Source organism: Hypanus sabinus, chromosome 2 (assembly GCF_030144855.1).
Source record: "Hypanus sabinus isolate sHypSab1 chromosome 2, sHypSab1.hap1, whole genome shotgun sequence".
NCBI lineage: Eukaryota > Metazoa > Chordata > Chondrichthyes > Myliobatiformes > Dasyatidae > Hypanus > Hypanus sabinus.
In genome coordinates this window covers 47,547,842-47,570,538 of record NC_082707.1, presented here as the reverse complement: position 1 = coordinate 47,570,538, position 22,697 = coordinate 47,547,842, and the positions used below count along the sequence as shown (strand labels likewise).

General features: G+C 41.7%; 1 protein-coding gene across 1 annotated transcript in view; it reads right to left on the bottom strand.

Moving 5' to 3' along the window:
* The window catches only part of atp13a3 (ATPase 13A3), an 85,606-nt gene that overhangs the window by 28,980 nt on the left and 33,929 nt on the right, over positions 1-22,697 (bottom strand). Inside the window, exons 18-22 of the mRNA XM_059986907.1 lie at positions 22,479-22,645; positions 20,001-20,111; positions 15,370-15,449; positions 13,143-13,185; positions 7,024-7,133 (exon numbers count right to left, since the gene is read on the bottom strand). Coding sequence (XP_059842890.1) covers positions 7,024-7,133; positions 13,143-13,185; positions 15,370-15,449; positions 20,001-20,111; positions 22,479-22,645 — 511 coding nt within the window. The remainder of the gene's footprint in view (positions 1-7,023; positions 7,134-13,142; positions 13,186-15,369; positions 15,450-20,000; positions 20,112-22,478; positions 22,646-22,697) is intronic.

Genomic DNA, 22,697 nt, shown 5'->3' with positions numbered 1-22,697 from the left:
TGGAGAAGTGGCCAAATATTGAAGACCCTCGCATAAGCAATCTTCTTAAGAATCAGTAAGAGCAAATGAGCTGAACTCTGCAACTGAGCCACCACCTTTCTGAGAGCAGGAGAGCAAGAGTAAAGCCACCCACGAGGATTCTGGCACCCGCTCACGACTGGCAAATCCTGACTGACCTGGAGGAGCAATTAAGTTCCCACGGGATATCATCTAGGCCACTTGAGACTAGACTTCCTCCTGGTCTCAGAGGCAGCAAAACGTATAATCCTGCTGAAGCTGACAGTGCCTGGGAAGGAGTGTCTGGATGAGGCCCATGAGAAGAAGCTTGCCAGGTACGAAGAACTGGTCAGCGACTGTCGGAGGCAGGGATCGAAGTGCATGCCCCTTGAAGTGGACTGCCAGGGCTTCACTGGACAGTCTCCTCACAGAGACCTCAATGCACTGGGTATCGTTGGTACAAGGAGGCAGAGAGCCATCAGAAACATCACAGAGGCTGCAGCGAAAGCCTCAAGATGGCTCTGATTGAAGAGAGCAGGTCATGGGGATCCGCAGCACAAGCTACCCAAACACAAGTTGTGCCTTTATCTATCATGCCTGGGTCATTTGGGTGAGGGTGTCTGATGTTAAAAGACTGGAATCACACGATGACCACAGGTTACATCACTGACGATGTGTTCAGAGCATCGTGAGATGTATTCTTCAATCAGAGGTTAGTATTAATGATTAAATTGTGTCACCAGTTAAGCACAATATTCAGGCAGTTGCTTTCTGTACTGCCCTGCTCCAACACAATTTTACTACACTGATACAGAGACATATGCAGGGCAAATGCTCCACTTATTTACTAAACAGAAAAAAAAACAGGAAGACTTGCATTACACATAGCTTATTTTGAAAAACTGAGATGTTCCAGAATGTTTCTAGCCAACAATTACTTTAGAAGTTCAATTACTGTCATGAAAGAAATGCTGTGACCAACTTTTCTTTGTTGGTCAACTTTTCTCACAAACAACTGACATTAATAAAGAGATAAGTATTGGTCAACATACAGAGAATATATCCCCTTTGATTTACAAAATACTCTAGTGTCATCTCTTATGTTCACCTGAGAAAGCAGATTGCAGCTTGGCTTCATATCTGAAAAACAGCACAACAAGCAATATCGCATCATCTTGGTATATGCGTGCAGCAGGCACGAGCGATGATTGACCCCCCCCCAGCCCCAGCCCTCAAGATACATGATTCAGCAGGACCAGAGTTCAAGGCCCAGTGTTTGGGTCCCACCACTGGAGTGTCCAGTGTCAAGGCCAAGAGTTTGGGTCCTCATTCATCATCATCAGTGAGTCTTGGGTCGATAATGAAGATCGAAGCCCAAAGTTCGACTGGAAATCCCAAGTGAACCATGAAATTCAATCAAAGTCCAGAGGCCGAGGTCTGACGGCTGGAACGTTGAGTCTGCAAACCTCTGCAAGTATGCTGGGGAGGTCAAAGGTGAAACATCTGCAAAGGCACAAGTCCGCTGGCAGCTGGAGGCCAAGGATGGCTCCTCGTGTTAAATGACTGTATGGGGACGGATGGGTGGGACGGACGGAGGGAGGTACGGGCTTGTTTTGTTGTTGTTCTGCCAAGCATGGCGGACATTCTATATTGACGCTGGAATGTGTGGCAGCTCTTGTGGGCTGCCCCCTCCAGTGATTTCACCCACTGTGAAACTTCATTTGGCTTTTTTTTTACATTGATCAACAGAAAAAACTTTGGTGTCAAAGTGAAAAAAAATCCATAAATTGGTTTAAATTTACAATAATTGTTAAACACAAAATAATTCATTGCATAATTACTCATCCTCTTCAGTATTTAGCAGATGCACCTTCAGCATCAATTACAGCCTTGGGTCTGTGTGGATAGGTCTCTACCAGCTTTGCACATCTGGACACTGCAATTTTCCTCCATTCTTCCTTACAAAATTGCTTGAGCTCTGTCAGATTGTAAGGGGATCAGCCTTTTCCCAAGTCCAGCCATAAATACTCAATTAAATTGAGGTCTGGACTCTGACTTGGCCATTCCAGGACATTAACTTTGTTGTTTTTAAACCATTCCTGTATAGCTTTGGCTTTATGCTTGGGGTCACTGTCTTGCTGGAAAACAAATTTACATAAAGTCGTCAATGCAGCAAAATGACAATACAGGGACAAGATCCAGACACAACACTCCACCAACAACACACACAGCTTATGACAAGGTCTGCACACCATCGCAGACTCCAAAGCTAAGCGCAGTGGTGCTGCCAACATCGCTGCCTCTCTTCCAGATGAGTTAAATCTTTTTTTCACTCGGATTGATGTCGTCAACACTGAGACCCTGAGGAGAGCTGCTGAAGTGCCCTGCAGCATAGTCATTTCCGAGGCTGAGACAGTCCAACGAGTGGACAGTCGCAAGGCTGTGGGAACGGATGCCATCCCAGGCCGGGTCCTCAGAATGTGCATAGCACAACTGACAGGTGTGTTTACAGACATTTTTAATCTCTCCCTCTCCCAGTGCAAAGTACCCTCCTGCTTCAAAACGTCCACCATTGTTCCTGTACCTCTAAAGACCAAGGTAACATGTCTGAACGACTGGTGTCTTGTCGCGCTCACCTCAATAATAATAATCATCAAGTGCTTTGAGAGGCTGGTCAAGGATTACATCTGCAGCATGCTACCACCCACACTGGACCGCCTACAATTCGCCTACTGACACAACTGATCCACAATGACACAATAACCACGGCTCAACACACTGTCCTTACACATCTGGAGAAAAAATATGCTTATGTGAGAATGCTGTTCTTGGACTACAGCTCAGCATTCATACCCATGACAGTGTCGCCACCCACAGCTCCAATCTGCTAATTAAGTTTACTGACAATACTACGTTGATTGGCCTAATCTCAAATAATAATGTGGCAGCCTACAGAGAAGAAGTCATCACCCTGACATAGTGGCATCAAGAAAACCTTTCCTTCAACGTTGCAAAAACAAAGGAGCTGGTTGTGGATTACAGGAGGAATGGAGGCAGACTAGCCCCTATTGACATCAATGGATCGGGGGTTGAGAGGGCAAACAGCTTTAAGTTCCTCGGCATACACATCACCGAGGATCTCACGTGGTCTGTACATACCAGCCGTCTGGTGAAAAAGGCACAACAGCACCTCTTTCACCTCAGACCACTGAAGAAGTTTGGCAAAATCCTAAGGACTTTCTACAGGGGCACAACTGAGAGCATCCTGACTGGCTGCATCACTGCCTGGTATGGGAACTGTACTTCCATGATGCACCATCAATAACTCTAGGAGACTGGAAGTGAATGATAGGCTTTTATTAACAGCGAAAAAGGGAACACGACCATGTCGAAGACTGAGGGAGGAGCAGTGCCCCAATCGCCTTTATACAGGGGTCTGTGGAAGGAGCCACAGAAGCAGTCAGCAGGGGGGGGGGGGTGGCATGTCCAGACAGGTATATGTAGTTTATCACATTCCCTCAATCGCAGGACTCAGCTGAGAGTGGTGCGGACAGCCCAGTGCATCTATAGATGTGAACATCCCACTATTCAGGACATCTACAGAAAAGGGTGTGTAAAAAAGGGCCCTAAAGATCATTGGAGACCCGAGTCACCCCAACCACAAACTGTTCCAGCTGATACTATCCAAGAAATGGTACCGCAGCATAAAAGCCAGGACCAACAGGCTCCAGGACAGCTTCTTCCACCAGACCATCAGACTGCTTAATTCAAGCTGATACAATTGTATTTCTTTGCTATATTGACTATCCTGTTATACATACTATTTATTACAAATTACTATAAATTGCACGTTGCACATTTAGAAGGAGACATAATGTAAAGAATTTTACTCGTCATGTATGTGAAGGATGTAAGAAATAAGGTCAATTCAATTCAAAATCTTCTCCCAAGTCACAGTTCTCTTGCAGACTACATCAGGTTTTCCCTGTATTTTGCTGCATTCATTTTACCCTCTACCTTCATAAGCTTTCCAGGGCTTGCTGCAGTGAAGCATTCCCGCAACATGATGCAGCCACCACCATGCTCCATGGTAGGGAAGGTGTGTTTTTGATGATGTGCAGTGTTTGGCTTACTCCAAACATAGCATTTAGTCTGACTGCCAAAAACTCAATTTTGGTTTCATCAGACCATAGAACCTTCTTCCAGCTGCCTTCAGAGTCTCCCATATGCCTCTGGCAAACTCTAGCTGCGATATCATGTCAGTTGTTTTTCAACAGTGGCTTACTTTTTACTTTCTCCCACAAAGCTGCAAACGGTGAAGCACCCGGGCAACAGTTGTATGTGCAGTCTCTCCCATCCCAGCCACTGAAGCTTGTAGCTCCTCCAGAGTTGTCATAAGTCTCTTGGTGATCAGTTTTTGAGGACAGCGTGCTCTAGGCAGATTTACAGCTGCGCCATATTCTTTCCATTCCATTCCTTAACTGGACTCTAAGGGATATTCAGAGTCTTGGAAATTTTCTTGTATCCATCTCCTGACTTGTGCTTTTCAATGACCTTTCCATGAAGTTGCCTGAAGTGTTGTTTTGTCTTCGTTGTGTAGTTTTTGCCAGGATACTGACTCACCAGCAGTTGGACCTTGCAGATACAGGTGTATTTTTACTACAATCAATTGAAATGCCTTGGCTGCATTCAGGTGATCTCCATTTAACTAATATTGTGACTTATGCAACCAACTGGCTGCAACAGTGATGATTTGGTGTGTCATATTAAAGGAGGTGAATATTTATGCTTTCAATTATTTTCTGTTTTATACTTGTAATTAATTTAGATCATTTTGTAGAGATCTGTTTTCACTTTGACATGAAAGAGTCTTTTTCTGTTGATCAGTGAAAAAAAGCCAAATTAAATCCACTGTGATTCAATGTTGTCATGAAGTAAAAGCCCTGCCAGCTTTATTTTTTCAGTTATGAAGTTTTGTTCGTATGGATATTAATTATTACTGAAGGTACATTCAAAAGTTGAGTTTTATTTGTCTATTTCAGTCTCTTTTCATTTTCTTTCAACCACTGTCTTTTTTAACAATATTTCTGTTTCTATACATTAATTCAGCTATTGCAAATTTACAGTTTTTAATTTAGACTACATGTCTCAATGGAGATTTTTCAATCTGACTACAAATTGCAGAGGGTGAACTCACAGAATATATGTACTGATATTGTCACATGTACCAAGATACAGTGAAAAGCCTGTCTTGTGTTCTATTGATACAGGTCAAATCATTACATAGTATATTGAGTACACTGAGTTAGAATAAGGTAAAAAAAAGCAATGGAGAAGAATAGTAATCACTATGGGATCCCCTGATGACGATATGCAGATTAACACCTCACTATCAAAGCAGCACAAATAAAATGTTTCTTGTTTATGGAGTATTTTGAAAAGCTTCACAGTGAAAGACCAGATAGCAAGTCTCTAAGCATTCACTCTGTGGTGATGAAGTGCTTTGAGAAGTTGGTTATAGCTAGAATTACCTCCTGTCTCAGCAAGGAGCTGGGCTCAATGCAACTTGCCTATCGCCACAATCAGTCTATGGGGGATGCGATCTCATTGGCTCTTCACGTGACATTGGGTCACCTGGACAATAGAACTTTCTATATCTGGATGCCGTTTACTGACTATGCTCAGTGTTTAACACAATCATTCTTACAGTCCTGATTGGAAAGCTCCAGAACCTAAGCCTCTGTACCTCCCTCTGCAACTGGAACCTCATCCTGGAACACCATAGCCTGTGTAGATCGGAAATAAAACCTCCACCTTGCTGGCAATGAACACTGACGCACCTTGGAGATGTGTGTTTAACCCACCGCTCTACTCTCTCTACACCCATGACTGTGCGGCTAGGCACAGTTCAAATGCCATCTATAAATTTGCTGCTGTTACAACTGTTGTTGGCAGAATTTCAGATGGTGTTGAGAGGGCGTACAGGGGCGAGATATACCATCTAGTTGAGTGGTGCTGCAGTGACAATCTTGCTCTCAACATCCGTAAGACCAAAGAACTGATTGTGGACTTCAGGAAGGGCAAGATGAGGGAACACACACCGGTCTTCAGAGGGATCAGAGATGGAGAAAGTGAGCAACTTCAAGTTTCTGGGTGTCAATATCTCCGAGGATCCAACCTGGATCCAACACATCGAAGTATCTACAAAGAAGGCGCAACATCTGCTATATTTCAGCAGGACTTTGTGGAGATTTGGTATGTCACCAGACACTGGCACTATGGACAGCAGTCTAACTGGTTGCATCATTGTCTGGTATTGCAGGGCGGAAGGTGCTACACAGAATCAAAGTATCCTGCAGAGAGTGGTAAAATTAGTCAGCTCCATCATGGGCACTAGCCACTTCAAGGAGCGATGCCTCAAAAATTCAGCATACATCATTAAGGATCCCCATCACCCAGATCATGTCTTGTTCTCATCAGGGAGGAGGTACAGAAGCTTGAAGGCACACACTCATCGATTCAGAAACAGCTTCTTCCCTCCTGCCATCCAATTTCTGAATGGACATTGAAACCATGAACACTACGTCACTACAGTTTTGTTTCTATTTTTGCATGACTTATTTAATTTATATACTTGCTGTCATTCAGTTTTTGTTTAATATTATGTACTGAATTGTACTGCTGCTGCAAAGACAACTAATTTCACAATATATGCAGGTGATATTATACCTGATTCTGATTCAATCGTTTCCTATATTAAATGTGTCACAGCAGTTTCATCAATGTTTCAAAGTGCTGTTAACTGAGGAACATCTTGTCCAATATTCATTCTTTTTGATGTGCTGTTAGTGGTATTTCAGTTCCAGGATATGAGTGTGTTTAGGAAGGTCAGCATTAAATGTTCATCTCTAATACTTGGATTCAACTTAATTATTTATTCTGCCAGTAAGATTATTAAGTACAGTACACAATAACATGATTGTGGTCAAAACAAGAATTCACACAATTGTTGTCGAGTTGACTTACTTGATAAGGTGTGGAATGCACTCGATGTTGGTTATTTTTGAAGTGAATGGTGAAGCTATAGAGGCTACATGCTTCGATAGCGAGATTCCTGCATGAGCTGTCTTTAAAGCCTAGAAATATAAAATATTTTATTTAATGCAAAGTAGATCATGCTTTTAGTAATTCCATTCTTTTTTTAAAACTACAAGCCTACAAATAAACTACAATAAACAGTGGAATCACATATTCAGAAGCATTTCTTTCCGTTTTCAGTTACCTGTCTGGAACATTAACACTGTTTCTCTCACCACAAATACTGTTGGATATTTCCAAGAATTTCCATCTCTATCTAGCAATGTCTTAGAAGCTGAAGATGTAACCAAAACAGAACAAGAGGTTCCCACCACTCTGTTACTTCACAAAAATTCAATACCAAGCTATGTTTGAATTAAATATATTTAAATTAAGCACATTTGAAAGTAGGTCTAAAATCTATTGGAGGTCAGGCATATCTATATCCTGGCCAATTCCAGAGCTAAGACTGCCTGCAATTCGGTTCTGGTTGGGAAATGGATGGATGAGGAAGAGATGGTCTGCAATATCTTTCTGGAGCTAGAAGCAACTCTCCTGTGTTTTGTTACAACACATTCAAGTACTGAAAATGCCAGCTGTCAGATAATGGTGTAGGATCTTGTAAATAAAAGATGCAAGAATCATTTTGTGTGCTTGACAAAGCCATAGTCCTTTACTTCTATTGCAAACCAAAAGCAGTCATCTTACACTGACATCATTACGTCAGATGCTGTCTCTTAAAGTGAACTCAATGACAGTGTTCATGTATTATGTAGAACAGTTTCTATTATGAACAATATGTGTCATCTGTCACCCATTACATTACCCTACACAGCCTCCACCCCAGAATTCACCAAAACTGGCAGCTTGAGTCTGTCTGGAGCTCATACGATCTGCCCAGCTTGGGTCATCTGTGCCTTGATTGGAGTAACAGTCGGTGCCTCTGCCTTGTCCAGGTCATGTGCACATGGTCATGTTGCGTTGCAGGGGAATGGTAGTGGGACCATCCTGGTGGGCCAGTTTAAGGTAAATACATTCATGTTTACCCTTCCTATCTACAACAAAGGGTTTTCTGTCCTATTCCAAAACATAGAAGGGGCCATCGTAAAGGGGCTTAAAGGGGTGTTCATGTGCATCACGGCAGACAAAAATGAACAAGGTAGTGCCTAGATCAATGGTAACCCAAGACTACTGCATGCCATTGTGAGAAGTAGGAATAGGTTAAGAAGAATTGCAGACACCCCACCTCTCCCAGAAGTTCCGGGAGTCTCCTGCACATTGATAGTGGTTCTCTGATGCCCGCAAGTTATATACAATATCCCGGAAATTGATTTTTTTGAGAGCGAGAGGGAGAGGAAGAGGGAGAGCGAGAGCAAGAGGGAGCATCCTGATTGGTCTCTCTTCGTGCTAAGTAGAGCTATCAGTTTTCTCTGTGGGCGGGCTTTACAATCGACCTCTCTCATTGTCTATCAGTTCAGTTTAGTGTCCTGCTGTGCCATGGCAATCTGTTCCAAAAAAAATATATAAAACATACTTCACCCCAGACAACACTAAAGTGTACCCCTGCCTAATAGGGGTCAAAAATAATGACAGTGTTGCTCGCTGCACTGTCTGCAACAGTGACTTTTCTATTACCCATGGCGGGGGGAGGGGGGGGATTAAATGACTGTAAAAGACATGTTGAGGTGAGTTTAACAGGTGTCATTGGTAGAAGGAGATGAGTTATTAATTTCAACCTTTCTGCATAATCACTCAAAGAGTTGAACTGCATGTGCATGTAAGGAGAGGTGTATAACTCATTTTCTTCTACTTTAGACCACAAACTTATCACCCCTTCTGTGGACACTTCTGGTGTTCCAAGACACTGACTTCTACAAAGTAGGATTCGTATGCTCCAGGACCGCTGGACTAAGTGTGTAAATGTAGGAGGGGACTATGTTGTAAAATAAATGTGCTAGGTTTTCTAAAATTGATTCCTTCTACCTTAGGCCACAATCTTATCAATCACCCCTTGTAGACTACTCCTACACATGTGAACTGAGGTTCATCTATACAGACCTTGTCCAGAGGTAGATCCACTATGCACTGACATCCTGAAGCAGTGTGCAGCAATCAACAAATAACACACTTAGACAGGATTCTCCTTATAGCTGTACTAGCACTAGGAATCCAATATTTTTGCCATAACCTGGATAGCATGAGGTCACGGCCACCCTGTCTCACTTTTTGCTGCGTATGCCTCAGAATGAGCTCTGAGATATGACGATCATTCACCAGTATAACAGGATGTTTTGACTCTTCAGGCATGGCTGCCCTACTAAGTTGTCTACCAACTCTCAAAGCACTATCTGCAAATACCGGATAAAGCTTGAAAATGTGATTTTTTACTTTTCACACTTTCTCCCCTTTGCAAACTTGAGAATTCATCTGTAAATCTCTTTCTTTGACAAAAACCAACAATCTCCATATCAAAGGCAACACGAGTGAATCTGCAGATGCTGGAAATAAATAAAAACACAAAATGCTGGCAGAACTCAGCAGGCCAGGGTTTCAGCCCAAACTGCCAACACTACCTCCTCCCATAGATGCTGTCTGGCCTGCTGAGTTCTGCCAGCATTTTGTGTTTTTATTAATCTCCATATCAACCTTTCTGAGCTCCTCCACTGAGAGACAATCTTGGCCAATCTGAACTTTGGTCTTCTCCATCTCTCTCCCCAAGTCAGACTGAGAGTAAACAATATTTGATTGCTTCCTTTTTCTACTAAGAAATAAGAGCAGGTTCTTAAATCTAAGAATCCAGGCCACTGTCTTCCTCAAATGGGTCCAAGATGAGAAGTGATTAATTATACACGTTAACATATCCAACTCTTCTTCAATCTGCACAGCATTCACTGTAGCAATCCCCTTGACTTCTGGATCATCTAGCAGAAGTTGTCCAGAACAATCTGGATTCATAGGCCATTTGCTTTCAGGCTGAAGATGATACTGAGGTCTTGACACCCAACTCTTATTCTTCAAAAAAACCTTCATCTTCAACCATCTAGAGCCCACATCTGCTTACATACCTCCACTGAGATACCTGTGAGACTTTAAGAATTTCTGAAACTCTATTAGCAACGAAGATTCTGAACCTGGAAATTTCATGTTTGATATACTTCAGCACAGAAGTACTATCAGTCCTAAAACAACCGATCCCTGAAGCTGAATATGCAACTCCTTCCTCCACAATGTGTCCACATAACTTGCCATCATAGCAGCAATGAGATCCGTATGAAGGATAGAAACCAATTCCAATGGAGCTACCCTAGATCTTCCCATGATAAAAGCACCATGCACCTGTGATCATGTATAGTGTAACAATAGGAAGGTCACTGCTCCATAGCCATCTTCACTTGCATCTGTAAAACAGTGTGACTGTGCAACAGTAATTTCTCCAGAATCCAAGGGTTTCAAACATCTTGAAGTCTTCCAATTGGCAAAGTTCTTCCAACCAACTTGTCTACTCATGAGCAACTGATGCTGGTATAGCATCATCCCAGCCAAGCCCTTTCTTACAAAGGGTTTGAAGGATCTTTTTAGCAGAAAACACCACCAGATTCAAAATTCCTGAGGGATCATAGATGGAGCTAACTGTAGAGAGGATCCCCTTTCCAGTATAAGTGGTCTACCTTGGATCATGATCTTACACTTGCAGGTAGCAGACTGAATACATCATTGTACACCTAGTACTCTCCCCACCAAAGAAATATCTTGATGCAGATCCAAATCCTTCAGGTCTTTCACTCTTTGCTCTTCTAGTATTACAGATACCACACTACGTATGTTGCTGAGATGAAGACCACCTTTAGAACAAAGGAATTTGAGGTCATGATAGAGAGACACCACTTCTTCCTGAGAGGACACTGATATCAAGCAGTCATCAACATAGAAGCAATGCAAAAGCTTATCTACCATCTCATTGCTGAACTGTTCTTCTGCACATTTCCAAAGAGTGAACTTGGCACAACTCAGTGATAAAGTTGCACCAAAGGGATGCACCACCATTCTAAAGTCCATCATACCTTGCCTGAGGTCATCATCAGGCCACCAAAGAGACCTGAGCAGCTTGGCATCTTTTGATGGTACACCTGATGAAATGCTGATTCAATATCTGCCCTAATCACCACTGGTTCTTTTCTGAATCTGGTTATGACTCCAATCAATGAACTAGTAAGATCTGGTCCCTGTAACAACTAATCATTAAATGATATTCCATGAAAAACCACTCCACAGTTAAATACAACACAAAGTTTTCCTTTTCTGATGGTGACGAACACCACGATGTGGAATATACCCGATTTCCCCATCATCACATTCCAGACATTCTGCCGGCACATTTTTGACATAACCTTTGAAGATGACATTTTTCATGAAAGCTGCGTAGCCAGTTTGAAATGAAACATGGTCTCAAACCTCTTCTTTGATTCAGAGCACACTGCTATTATATCTCCACAGCAAAGGAAGCCCAGCAGCATCTCTACTTTCTGTGAAGGCTGAGGAAAGTCCATCTCCCACCCCCCCATCCTCATCACATTCTACTGGGGTTGTATTGAGAGCATCCTGAGCAGCTGCATCACTGCCTGGTTCAGTAATTGCACCATCTTGGATCCCAAGACCCTGCAGCGGATAGTGAGGTCAGCTGAGAAGATCATCGGGCTTTCTCTTCCTGCCATCACGGACATTTACACTACACTCTTCATCCGCAAAGGGAACAGAATTATGAAGGATCTCATGCACCCCTCATACAATCTCTTCTCCCTCCTGCCGTCTGGGAAAAGGCTCCGAAGCATTTGGGATCTCACGACCAGACTATGTAACAGTTTCTTCTCCCAAGCCATCAGACTCCTCAATACCCGAAGCCTGGACTGACACTTTGCCCTACTGTCCTGTTTATTATTTATTGTAATGCCTGCACTGTTTTTGTGCACTTTATGCAGTCCAGTGTAGGTCTGTAGTCTAGTGTAGCTTTCTCTGTTTTTTTTTTATTACGTAGTTCAGTCTAGTTTTTGTACTGTGTCATGTAACACCATGGTCCTGAAAAACATTGTCTCATTTTTACTATGACATAAAAGTTGACTTGACTTGATCAGGCACATTAACATCCTTCTTTCTCAGAGGTAAACTGATCTGGTGGCGGCCATCCACCTGTTTTGCAGAGTTTGCCACTAGCTCCATGAACTTGTGATTTTCTCTTGATAAACCAGGTTGTTGCTCTTGACTGCATTTGGGGAAATCTGTCTTGAATTGCTTCAGCCAAAACTCGTCCAAGTTCGAAATTGAAATCCTGTTAACTGTCAGCTCTGATTGAGCATAATCTCTTTCATCACCATGGTCTCCTTTCAATAGTCTATTAACAATCCAACCCTACATTGTTCTGATTGTATAGGGTCCATTATTAAAGCTGAATCACTGGCAACAGCTCTAGTGCCTTTGGTACATTTGTCCCTTTCAGCAGTTCAATTTCTGAATCAAGCTCTGGCAAATGAATATGCTCCATTCCTGGAGATCCCCCTGATAAGGAATGCAGTATTCCCTTTCCGGACAGACACACTTTCTTATGTATAGATGTTAGGCAGTTCACAGTAGTTTTCACTATCTAAACCAGCCACTTCCAATCCTCAAATGATGTGGCTACTCACAACCGTCTCCTGACCTAGTTTTAATTTACCAAGAAACATTAACAGAGTGACTAAAGGAATTATCACAATTTCACTTCATTTTTGAAGCATCTTTGGTTGACCCTGTAGAAGCCACTACAACCGAGCATGCCCCAACTTACTGGAAGGAGTGTAAAAAATAGTATTATAATATAACAAATTATTTTACAGATTTATTATTTGCATAATTTCATATTGTTTTCTTATTAACTCCAAAAAAGGACCATTAAAGTTTAGTATTTAAATGCAAGACAAATACCTTGATTTCAACATGATAAGATTATCTATTAGCTCCATTTGTATCAAAGAAAAATATTTTTAACATACATAAGTGAAATGGAATTTGCTACTAAAAATTTCAGCCAAACTTACCCCACAGTCATTTGCACCATCTCCACACATTCCTACATAATAACTGGAAAACAAATGCATCAGTCATATCAAAGATAAAGAAAGATTAGCTGCGTTTGTAACATCAAAACAGTGAAATGTGTCACTTGCGCCAAATCACTTCCACCATCAGTATCATAATTCACAGTAGAATGATCCTTTTCTAGATATAATTCAAAAAGGATGCACTTGGATACCAAACTTTTGAAATTTACTATGTGTCGTTTGAATACGTACACTGATTCTATAATGTAGTGGTCACCAACCTTTTTAAGCCCAAGATCCCCTACGTCAGCCTTAGTGAAAGGCAAGATCGACGCCAGATCGATTAGTCACATGCATGCGCACCGGGACAGAAACGACCAGAAGTAAAACCCCACAACCCGGAAGTAGAAATAATGTATGAACACAAGCGGTACCCACCCTTTTTTGCACCGTGGATTGGTTTAATATTGAAAATATTCTTGTGGACCGGCTGGCGGTGGTGGTAAACACGACTGGAATACAGCGATACTTGAAGCAGATTCCTTATGTCCAGTCAATTCTGCAATTTTGTTTTCGCGGCTCTCGGCACCTCCATCCCGCTTACTCACGTTTTTTCCGCCGGAAAAAAACTCAACGGGTTTGTCTTTAAGTGCGGGATGCTTGGACTCAGGGTACCGAAGTAGTTTTGAGGGCTTCATTGCCTCATTAGACAGCCTCTGGGCCCGAACTCCAGCCTCCTGCCTGCCTGCCGCCAGACGCCTTGGCCAGGTGCGGCTGGTCGTGGGTGGGGTGAGAGGACAAGGGAAGGGTCAGAGCTCCCTGTACCGGGGCCACAGCGGTCGCAATCCAGAGAGAGCGACCGACCGAGCAAGGAGTGTGACAGGACGCGTGACCCCCCCCCCCCCCAATAGGATCTATCGGCCAACAAAAGTTTGTTTCAGTAGATTGCAGCGAGGTAGCTTACGAAACCCTGAGCCCAATTTAGGTCGTCTAAGAATATTTTAGCATCAGGTTCCCCATGAACATTCTGTGTGCTAAACAGGTTTAGAGGCGGCGACCATCTGTCCGTGCTCCAGGCCAGTAGCAACGGCACTTCCCGCCAGCCGGTTACCCGAGACCAACCAGTGATCCCTGGCGCGAGGGTATCATGGCGTTTAGGTGACTGATGACCTCACGTGTGTTCAAGTTCAACAGTGGGTGTGACAGGGAATGAGGAAAGCCGCAGCTGACTCATATCGTTTCCTCACGGCCCGGTGATTGGGGACCACTGAATTACATTGTGTATTGCAGTGGAGCTACACGCTTGCACACTGGGCAGAAAGAACAGAACTAAAACCCCACAACCCAGAAACAATCTCTCAACAGTATTTGTGTATTCATTTTTCATTTTTTTTTTGGGATCTACTGGGAAAGTCTCAAAGATCGACTAGTCGATCGCGATCGTCAGGTTGGCGACCACTACTATAATGTATAAATTTAAATATTGATGGCCAATTCCAACAATGTGAATGCTACACATATATGTTGTGGAAATAAAATTCAAAAGGAAATTCTGAATTCACTCAGGTTACTGCAAACACATCCAAGAAACAAATATGATGGTGTAACATTCTACCTTACACAAAATGGAGCTGAAATTGTAATACTGTATACTTCCATGTACTCAGTGATGAACTCAATCTTTTGCAATTACTTAAGCATTTGTTAAATACAAGTAGGGTGAACAGTAGATTAATTCTGAACTAATAAGCAAATATCCAATTAATATTATTTCATATCTGAAACTTGTGATTTTGTGATGCAGATTTTTTCTTTCATGTGATTGTATAGTTTACTGTGAAGTAAAACTGAAAACAAAAATCAGAAGAATTATTTGGTTGAATTGTTATTAAGATCTTATTTTTATAAGATCTACAAAAGAAAATAAGTCGTAATTAGCCAATATTTTTGAAACATGGATAGTCTACATCCAAATAATAGATGAATAAATTTTATTACAGGCAAGAAGCAAACAAATGCTTTAAAATTCCTGCATCCTCCACGTTGAGGCGCTGATGTTGACTTAAAGGATGACTAGTATTTTTCAATATTATTTTCCTAAAATTAATCCATGGGGCATGCTCTTACAATGCATTCCCAACAAAAAACCTTACGCTTAAAATCATGATGGAATGACCTGTACTTTTATTCAGACTCTTCGATAAAAAAAATATATAAAACTTACTCCAGTTTTTGAAGCTCATCTATTAAAATTGCTTTCTGGTTGGGAGACATTCTGGCAAAAACTGTGGTGTTTATAAGCAACTGAAAAAAAACAAATGTTTACTTAGTACTTGGCAATATGGCACAAGGACACAATTTAAGATAACTAAAATGTGATCATGTATTGGAACATAGAACAGTACAGTAGTGACGAACCATTCAGCCTATTATATTTTGTGAATCCAGATGTCAATTTATATTAAATGTCTTCCTCTTGTTTATCATGCATATCTCTACATTCCATTCATATTTATGTCTGTCAAAAAGCCTTTTCAATTCTACCAATCTGCCTGATTCCACAAATAGCCTCAGAAACCTATTCTAGTCACTCTCTGCCCCTCATGACACCTTTAAAATTCTCCACTCTAACCTTAAAAGCATGTTCTCGGATTTATGACATTTCTACCCCAGGGAAAAATAGTGGGGGTTTAGCTTCTCATTAATTTCGAAAACCGGAGTCAGGTCTTCCTTCCATCTCCAATGTAACAGAGTGAGCAACCCAAATTTGTCCACCCTTTCCTGAGGGTTCATTCCCTCCGTTCCAGGCGGCAGCCTCGTAAGCCTCTACAGCACCCTCTTCACTGCCTCCAGATCCTCCCTGAAACGGGCAACCAGAACTGCACACAATGCTCCGTGTGTGGTCTGACTGAAGTTTTATATAGCAACAGCCTGACTTCCTTGCTCTTACATGCCTCACTTGCTTTTTTCAATATTTTGGGATATGTGCTTTGTGGATCCAGAACTGGCTTGCCCACCAAAGGCAAAGAGTGGTTGCAGACGGGTCATATTCTGCATGGAGGTCGGTCATCAGTGGTGTGCCTCAGGGATCTGTTCTGGGACCCCTACTCTTCATTATCTTTATAAATGACCTGGATGAGGAAGTAGTTTGCTGATGACACAAAGGTTGGGGGTGTTGTGGATAGTGTGGAGGTCTGTCAGAGGTTACAGTGGGACATTGATAGGATGCAAAACTGGTCTGAGAAGTGGCAGATGGAGTTCAACCCAGTTAAGTGTGAAGTGGTTCATTTTGGTAGGTCAAATATGATGGCAGAATATAGTATTAATGGTAAGACTCTTGACAATGTGGAGGATCAGAGGGATCTTGGTGTCAGAGTCCACTCAAAGCTGTTGTGCAGGTTGACTCTGCGGTTAAGAAACCATACGGTGCATTGGCCTTCATCAACCGTAGGACTGAGTTCAAGAGCCGTGAGGTAATGTTACAGCTGTATGGGACTCCAGTCAGACCCCACTTGGAGTACTGTGCTCAGTTCTGGTCGCCTCACTACAGGAAGGATGTGGAAAACATAGAAAGGGTGCAGAGGAGATTTACAAGGATGTTGCCTGGATTGGGGAGCATGCCTTATGAGAATAGGTTAAGTGAACTTGGCCTTTTCTCCTTGGAGCGACAGAGGATGAGAGGTGACCTGATAGAGGTGTATAAGATGATGAGAGGCATTGATCATGTGGATAGTTAGAGGCTTTTTCCCAGGGCTGAAATGGCTAACATGAGCGGGCACAGTTTTAAGGTGCTTGGAAATAGGTACAGAGGTGATGTCAGGGGTGAATTTTTTTATGCAGAGAGTGGTGAGTGCGTTTAATCAGCTGCCGGCGACTGTGGTGGAGGCAGATACGTTAGGGTCTTCTAAGAGACTCCTGGATAGGAACGTGGAGAGGGCTCTGGGTAATCCTAGGTAATTTCTAATGTAAGTACATGTTCAGCACAGTATTGTGGGCCAAAGGGCCTGGATTGTGCTGTAGGTTTTCTGTCATCAGGTCCTGGGGATTTTCTACTTTAAGACTCAGCACTATCTCCTTCTTAATCTCTAAATGTCCCAGCATATCAGCATTCTCTTCTCTGCCTTCACTATCCTCCAAATCTTTTTCACTGGTAATTACCAACACAAAGTACTCATTTAGTGCCTCATTCACTTGCTTTGACTCCAAGTACAAATTTCCTCCTTTGTCTGCCTGGTACCTTCTCCTTAGGTATCCACTTTCTTTAATGTAAGTATAAAATGCCTTGGCGTTCTCTTTGATCTTGCTCACCAAGGACAGTTCATGGAAAGCTCCTTCTGGCTTTCCTAATGGCCTGCTTGATCACTTCCTGCTGTCTTCACAGTCTACAAGAGTTCAGGCTGATTCTTGCTACCTAAACCTTTTGTATGCTTGCCTTTTCCTTTTTGACTAAAATGAGGACCTCTTAGGTCATCTGAGATTCCCTTACCTTACCATCCTGATCTTTACTCCTTATTCGAACACACCAATCCTGAACTGTGATCAGCCAGTCTTTAAACAACTGAGGTCTCGATTGACAACAGCTGCTTCCAATTAATGTCATTTAGCTCCCGAATTATCCTGTCATATTTTGCTCCCCTTCAATTTAGTGCCTTGCTGCAAGATCTGATTTTATCCTTACTATCTTAAAACATAATGAGTTGTGGTCACTGTTCATAAAAATGCTCACACCACCTGATTTGTCACATGGCCTGGCTTATTTCCTAGAATCAGGTCCAGTATGTATTCTTCTCTATTGGACTCCCCTTGTACTGTTTCAAGAATTCCTCTTGGATACACTAGAAAAATTCTGCCTCACCTAAGCCTAAACTATTAAGGAAGCTCCAATCAATATTGGGGAAGTTAAAATTCCCCTACGATGATATCTGCATCTTTCCATAATACATCTACATATCCATACCTCCAGCTCTTAATGGTGATTGGGGGGGTGTGCTATGTTGGAATTCCATTTGCGTAATTCCATCTTTTCAAAAAAATTTTGGAGCTCTATCCAAGTTGCCTGTGTGTCCTCTCTGAGTACTGCTGTGACATTCTCCCATATCAGTAATGCAACCCTTCCACAACTTTTACCCACTTCTCTTTCACGTCTAAAACAATGAAAACCAGCAAGACTGAGTTGCCAGTTTTGTCCCTCATGCAACCAGGTCTCTGCAATGGCAAAAACATCATAGTTCTATATACTCATTCAGGCTAAGTTCATCCTCCTTACCCATAGTCCTCTTAGCATTGAAATAAACAAATTTCAGCCCATCAGTTCCACCATGTTTATTCGCTGCTCCTTGCTGTCCTTCCCTTCGGTCTTACTGCCATTCCATCTTTCTTAATCTCAAACTAACCACCTGTCGACTTGCTCTTGTAGTTCCCATCCCTCTGTCACTCTGTCTAACCCCCCAGAGTAGCATGAACAAATTTCCCAGGGAAGATACATTAATTGCCCTCCAGTTTAGATCAAACTGTCTTGTTTGTGCAGGTCCAAACTGCCCTGGAAGAGATCCCCAATGATCCATAAATCTGAAGCCCGTCCTTGCTTCCTATTTTTTAGGACTGTCCTGTTATCAAAGACTATTGGAGGGGGATACACAATGCCCTACAAGACATCTTTAAATGTGAAATACCCTTAGAGAGTAAGACCATATATTTTGGGCATATACTTCAAGAATGGCTGAAAAGAGATAAATATTTAATGAACATACTGTTGGTGGTTGGTAAAAGACTCTTACTAGGAAATGGTTATCACAGGAGAGCCCAACTTTAAATACATGGATGGAAATTACAATGGACATTTACAAAATGGAGAAGATAACAGCATCTGTTAATCATAAGCCAGAATAATTTGATTCATACTGGGAAAAATGGTTTAACTACATAACGCCTCATAGGCCTGATTTTATTCTCACAAATCAATGAATATGTTGTGCAGTGTAAAAAAAAGATCGCTCCCTACTTGTATATAGTTTTTTTCCTTTTGCTTGTTTTTTCTTTCCGCCCTTTTCTATAAGTGTATACCTCAGATAAATAGTATGTGGAGATTTGTGACTTATAGGATTATATGATATGTATGTACAATGTCTGAAATACATTTTATGGAAATGATTGTTTGATGATGAATTTCAATTTTAAAAAATTACAAAAAGAAAAGTAACTGCTCCATGTGTCCATTTCACACTTCACTAGCACGTGGCATGGGCAGTAATCCTAAAATTGCAACCCTAGAAATCCTGCTTTTTTAATTTTCTACCTCGTTTCCTAAAATCCCTTTGCAGGACCTCATATCTGTTCCTCCCAAGTGATTGGTACTTATATGGTCCATGACCTTTGGCTGTTCACAGTCCCCTCTCAGAATATCCTGTATCTGCTGTTAAATGTACTTAAACCAGGGAAGCAACACATCATTCTGGAGTTTTGATCGTGATCACAGAAATGCTTATCTGTGCCCCTTACCGTCGCAGCCCCTATTAAATGCACTCCACCTGATTTCATCTTTCCCTTTCCTGCCTCGGAGCTGGGCACAGTGCCATTGACCCGACTACTGGTGCTGACCTCTGAAGGGTTACCTTCCCCCACCCCCCCACAATAGGATCCATGGGTTTTACCCATTAGTGAGAAGAATGGACTCAGGAAAATCCAGCTCTGAATGTCTACCTACCTTCTTTATCTTGATAGCCACTCATCTGTTTGTAGACTGATCCCAAGATGAGACTATCAGACTAAAACACACTCATATGATATCCCAGGATCCTGGATAATCCTGAGTATATCTGGGATTTTGAGGATTAATCTGAATATTAGTTGACTTACCTTTGGTAGTAAATGATAGAAGTGTTGAATTAGAATGTCAAATGATTTTCCAGTCATAGCAAAGTGAAAGTCTTTATTCTTATCGCAGTCATCCATAAGAATTTTACTTTCCTAAACATACAAATATAAAGTTTGTAATACTTTAGACTAAAAGTAGAGAGCCAGAATTATGTATTTATTACAAAATCTAAAAGTAAAATTAATATAAAAACATCAAAGCATGTATAGTCTAAAAGTACATTTTGAACAAATAACATAATGTAGCAATGAATTAATTTTATTTTTATATAACTTAATATGAAGTAATTTATTAAACTATGAACTTCTATCAGTCATCCACTATTTTAAGATCATCACTGCATTTCAATCTGTACTGGACAATAGACAACAAAACACCAACAAAAAATATCTGATTATTTGGAAATTCTGATGGTTCAGGTAAAATTTTCCACATCTCTGTGAAACTAGGCTCCAGTACCGACTCTCCCCTGAAACTTAACAGGGGCATAGTTAAATTCACCAAGGCCTTTGTTCTTAGAAACTATTGCATATTGTCAGGTTCCCTAAAGAAGTATTAAAATATTGCATAACATCTTAAAAAACACTGTATTCGTATTGAATACCATCCAATTGACTGGAAAATCCACCAGTCTAGCACTACCAAAGTCACACGTGCACTGGATTATGTGTTCTACTGTACAAACAGAGGAAACAACACACATGCAACTGGTTATAGAACATAGAGCATACAACAGTACAATACAGGAACAGGCCCTTCAGCCCACAATGTTGTGCTGAGCCAATTAAGTTAGTAATCAAATGGCCAACTAAAGTAATCCTCCCATTTTCCTCACTTTCATGAGCCTATCTAAATGCCTCTACCACCACCCCAAGCAGCGTATTCCAGGCACCCAGCACTCTGTAAATAACTTACCCCTCACATCTCCTTTGAAATTACCCCCTCTCACCTTAAATGCTTGCCCTCTGGTATTAGCCATTTCAACCCTGGGTAAAAGATAATTGTCTGCCGACCCTATCTATGCCTCTCCTTACCTTCGACACTTCTATTGGATCTCTCCTTAGCCTCTGCCGCTGCAGAGAAAACAACCCATGTTTGTCCAAACTCTTGTTATAACACATGCCCTCTAATCCAGGCAGCATCCTGGTAAACCTCTTCTGCACCCTCTCCAAAAACTCAGACAAGTTGGTAAGACACAATTTGCCCCAAACAAAGGCATGCTGGCTCTGCCTAATTAGGCCATGGTTTTCCAAATACACTTAAAACCTATCCCTAAGAATTCTCCCCAGTAACTCCCTAACACTGATGTGAGACCCACCAGTCTATTGTTTCCAGGATTATCCCTTCTTGAATAACTGAACAACATCAGCTACTCGCCATTCCTCCAGGACCTCGCTTGTGGTTAGAGCAGACATGAAGATATTAGTCAAGCTCCAGCAATCTCATCCGTTGACTCTCGCAGTACATCCCACCTCATCCTGGGGACGTATTTAGCTTAACTCTCTTTAACTGACCCAACACTACCTCCTCCTTTACCTCAAAATGCTCTAGCATATTAATATGCTCAGCATTGATCTCCCTTTTGTCCACATCCTCCTTCTTCTTGGCAAATACTGACATAAGGTACTCATTAAGGATCTTGCCCACATCCTCAGCATCCATACAAATGTTCCCCCTTTATTTCTGAGTGATTCTACTCTCTCCCTAGTTCTCTTGGTGTATCAATAGAGTGCCTTGGAATTCTCTTTAATCTTATTTGCTATATATTCTTCCTGGCCCCTCCTGGCTTTCGTAATTGCCTTTGGAGCTATCTTCTGGCTTTATAATTCTCAGGGGCTTTGTCTGATTTTAGCTTCTTAAGCTTTACATACTTTTCTTTTTTCTTTTTGACTAAATTCATCACCTTGCTCAACATCTAAGGTTCTCCTACCTTACCACTGATGTCTTTCTTTCTGACTGGAACAAACTTTTCCTGTGCTCTGTGCAGTTGACATCCTCCACATGCCAGGTGTAGACTTGCCCACAAACAGCTGTCCCAATTAACTCCCCTAGTTCCAGCCTAATGCTGTTGTAATTTGCTTCGTTCCCATTTAATATTATCCCGCAAGGTCCATAGCTATCTTACAACTTCCAGGGTTGTGGTAACTGTTCCCTAAGTGCTCACCCGCTGAAAGTTTGGTCACCTGGCAAGACTCAATACCCAACACCAGATCCAGTGTAGCCCCTCCTCTGGCTGGACTATCTACATATTGATCTAAGAACCCCTCCCCCCACCCCAGTTCGATTCGTGTGGTTCTGTTCAAACTAATATTAAATATTGCTCAGATTTCCTTCTCACAACTTGTAATGTTATCCTGAGATAAAAGGAACATTGCAATTCACTGATAACTAATAATTTTCTGATATCCATTAAATACAACACTATTGTGAATGCCAGCATCAGATACTCGAGTACTTACTCCAGTATAAATCTGAATATTATTCCTGCCATTTTCCATTATTTTCCAGGTGATGACTGCTGTTTCAGATATCTTCACCTTTGAGGCTTCAACTAAAATAATTTTGTGAGTTAATGGGATCATCCCAGAATTTTTGGCCACTGTGACAGCTGTCTGCAGGTTGTCACCTGTAAAAAAGGATAACACTTTAAAAAAAGTTTCAAATAATCTCTTTGCTTA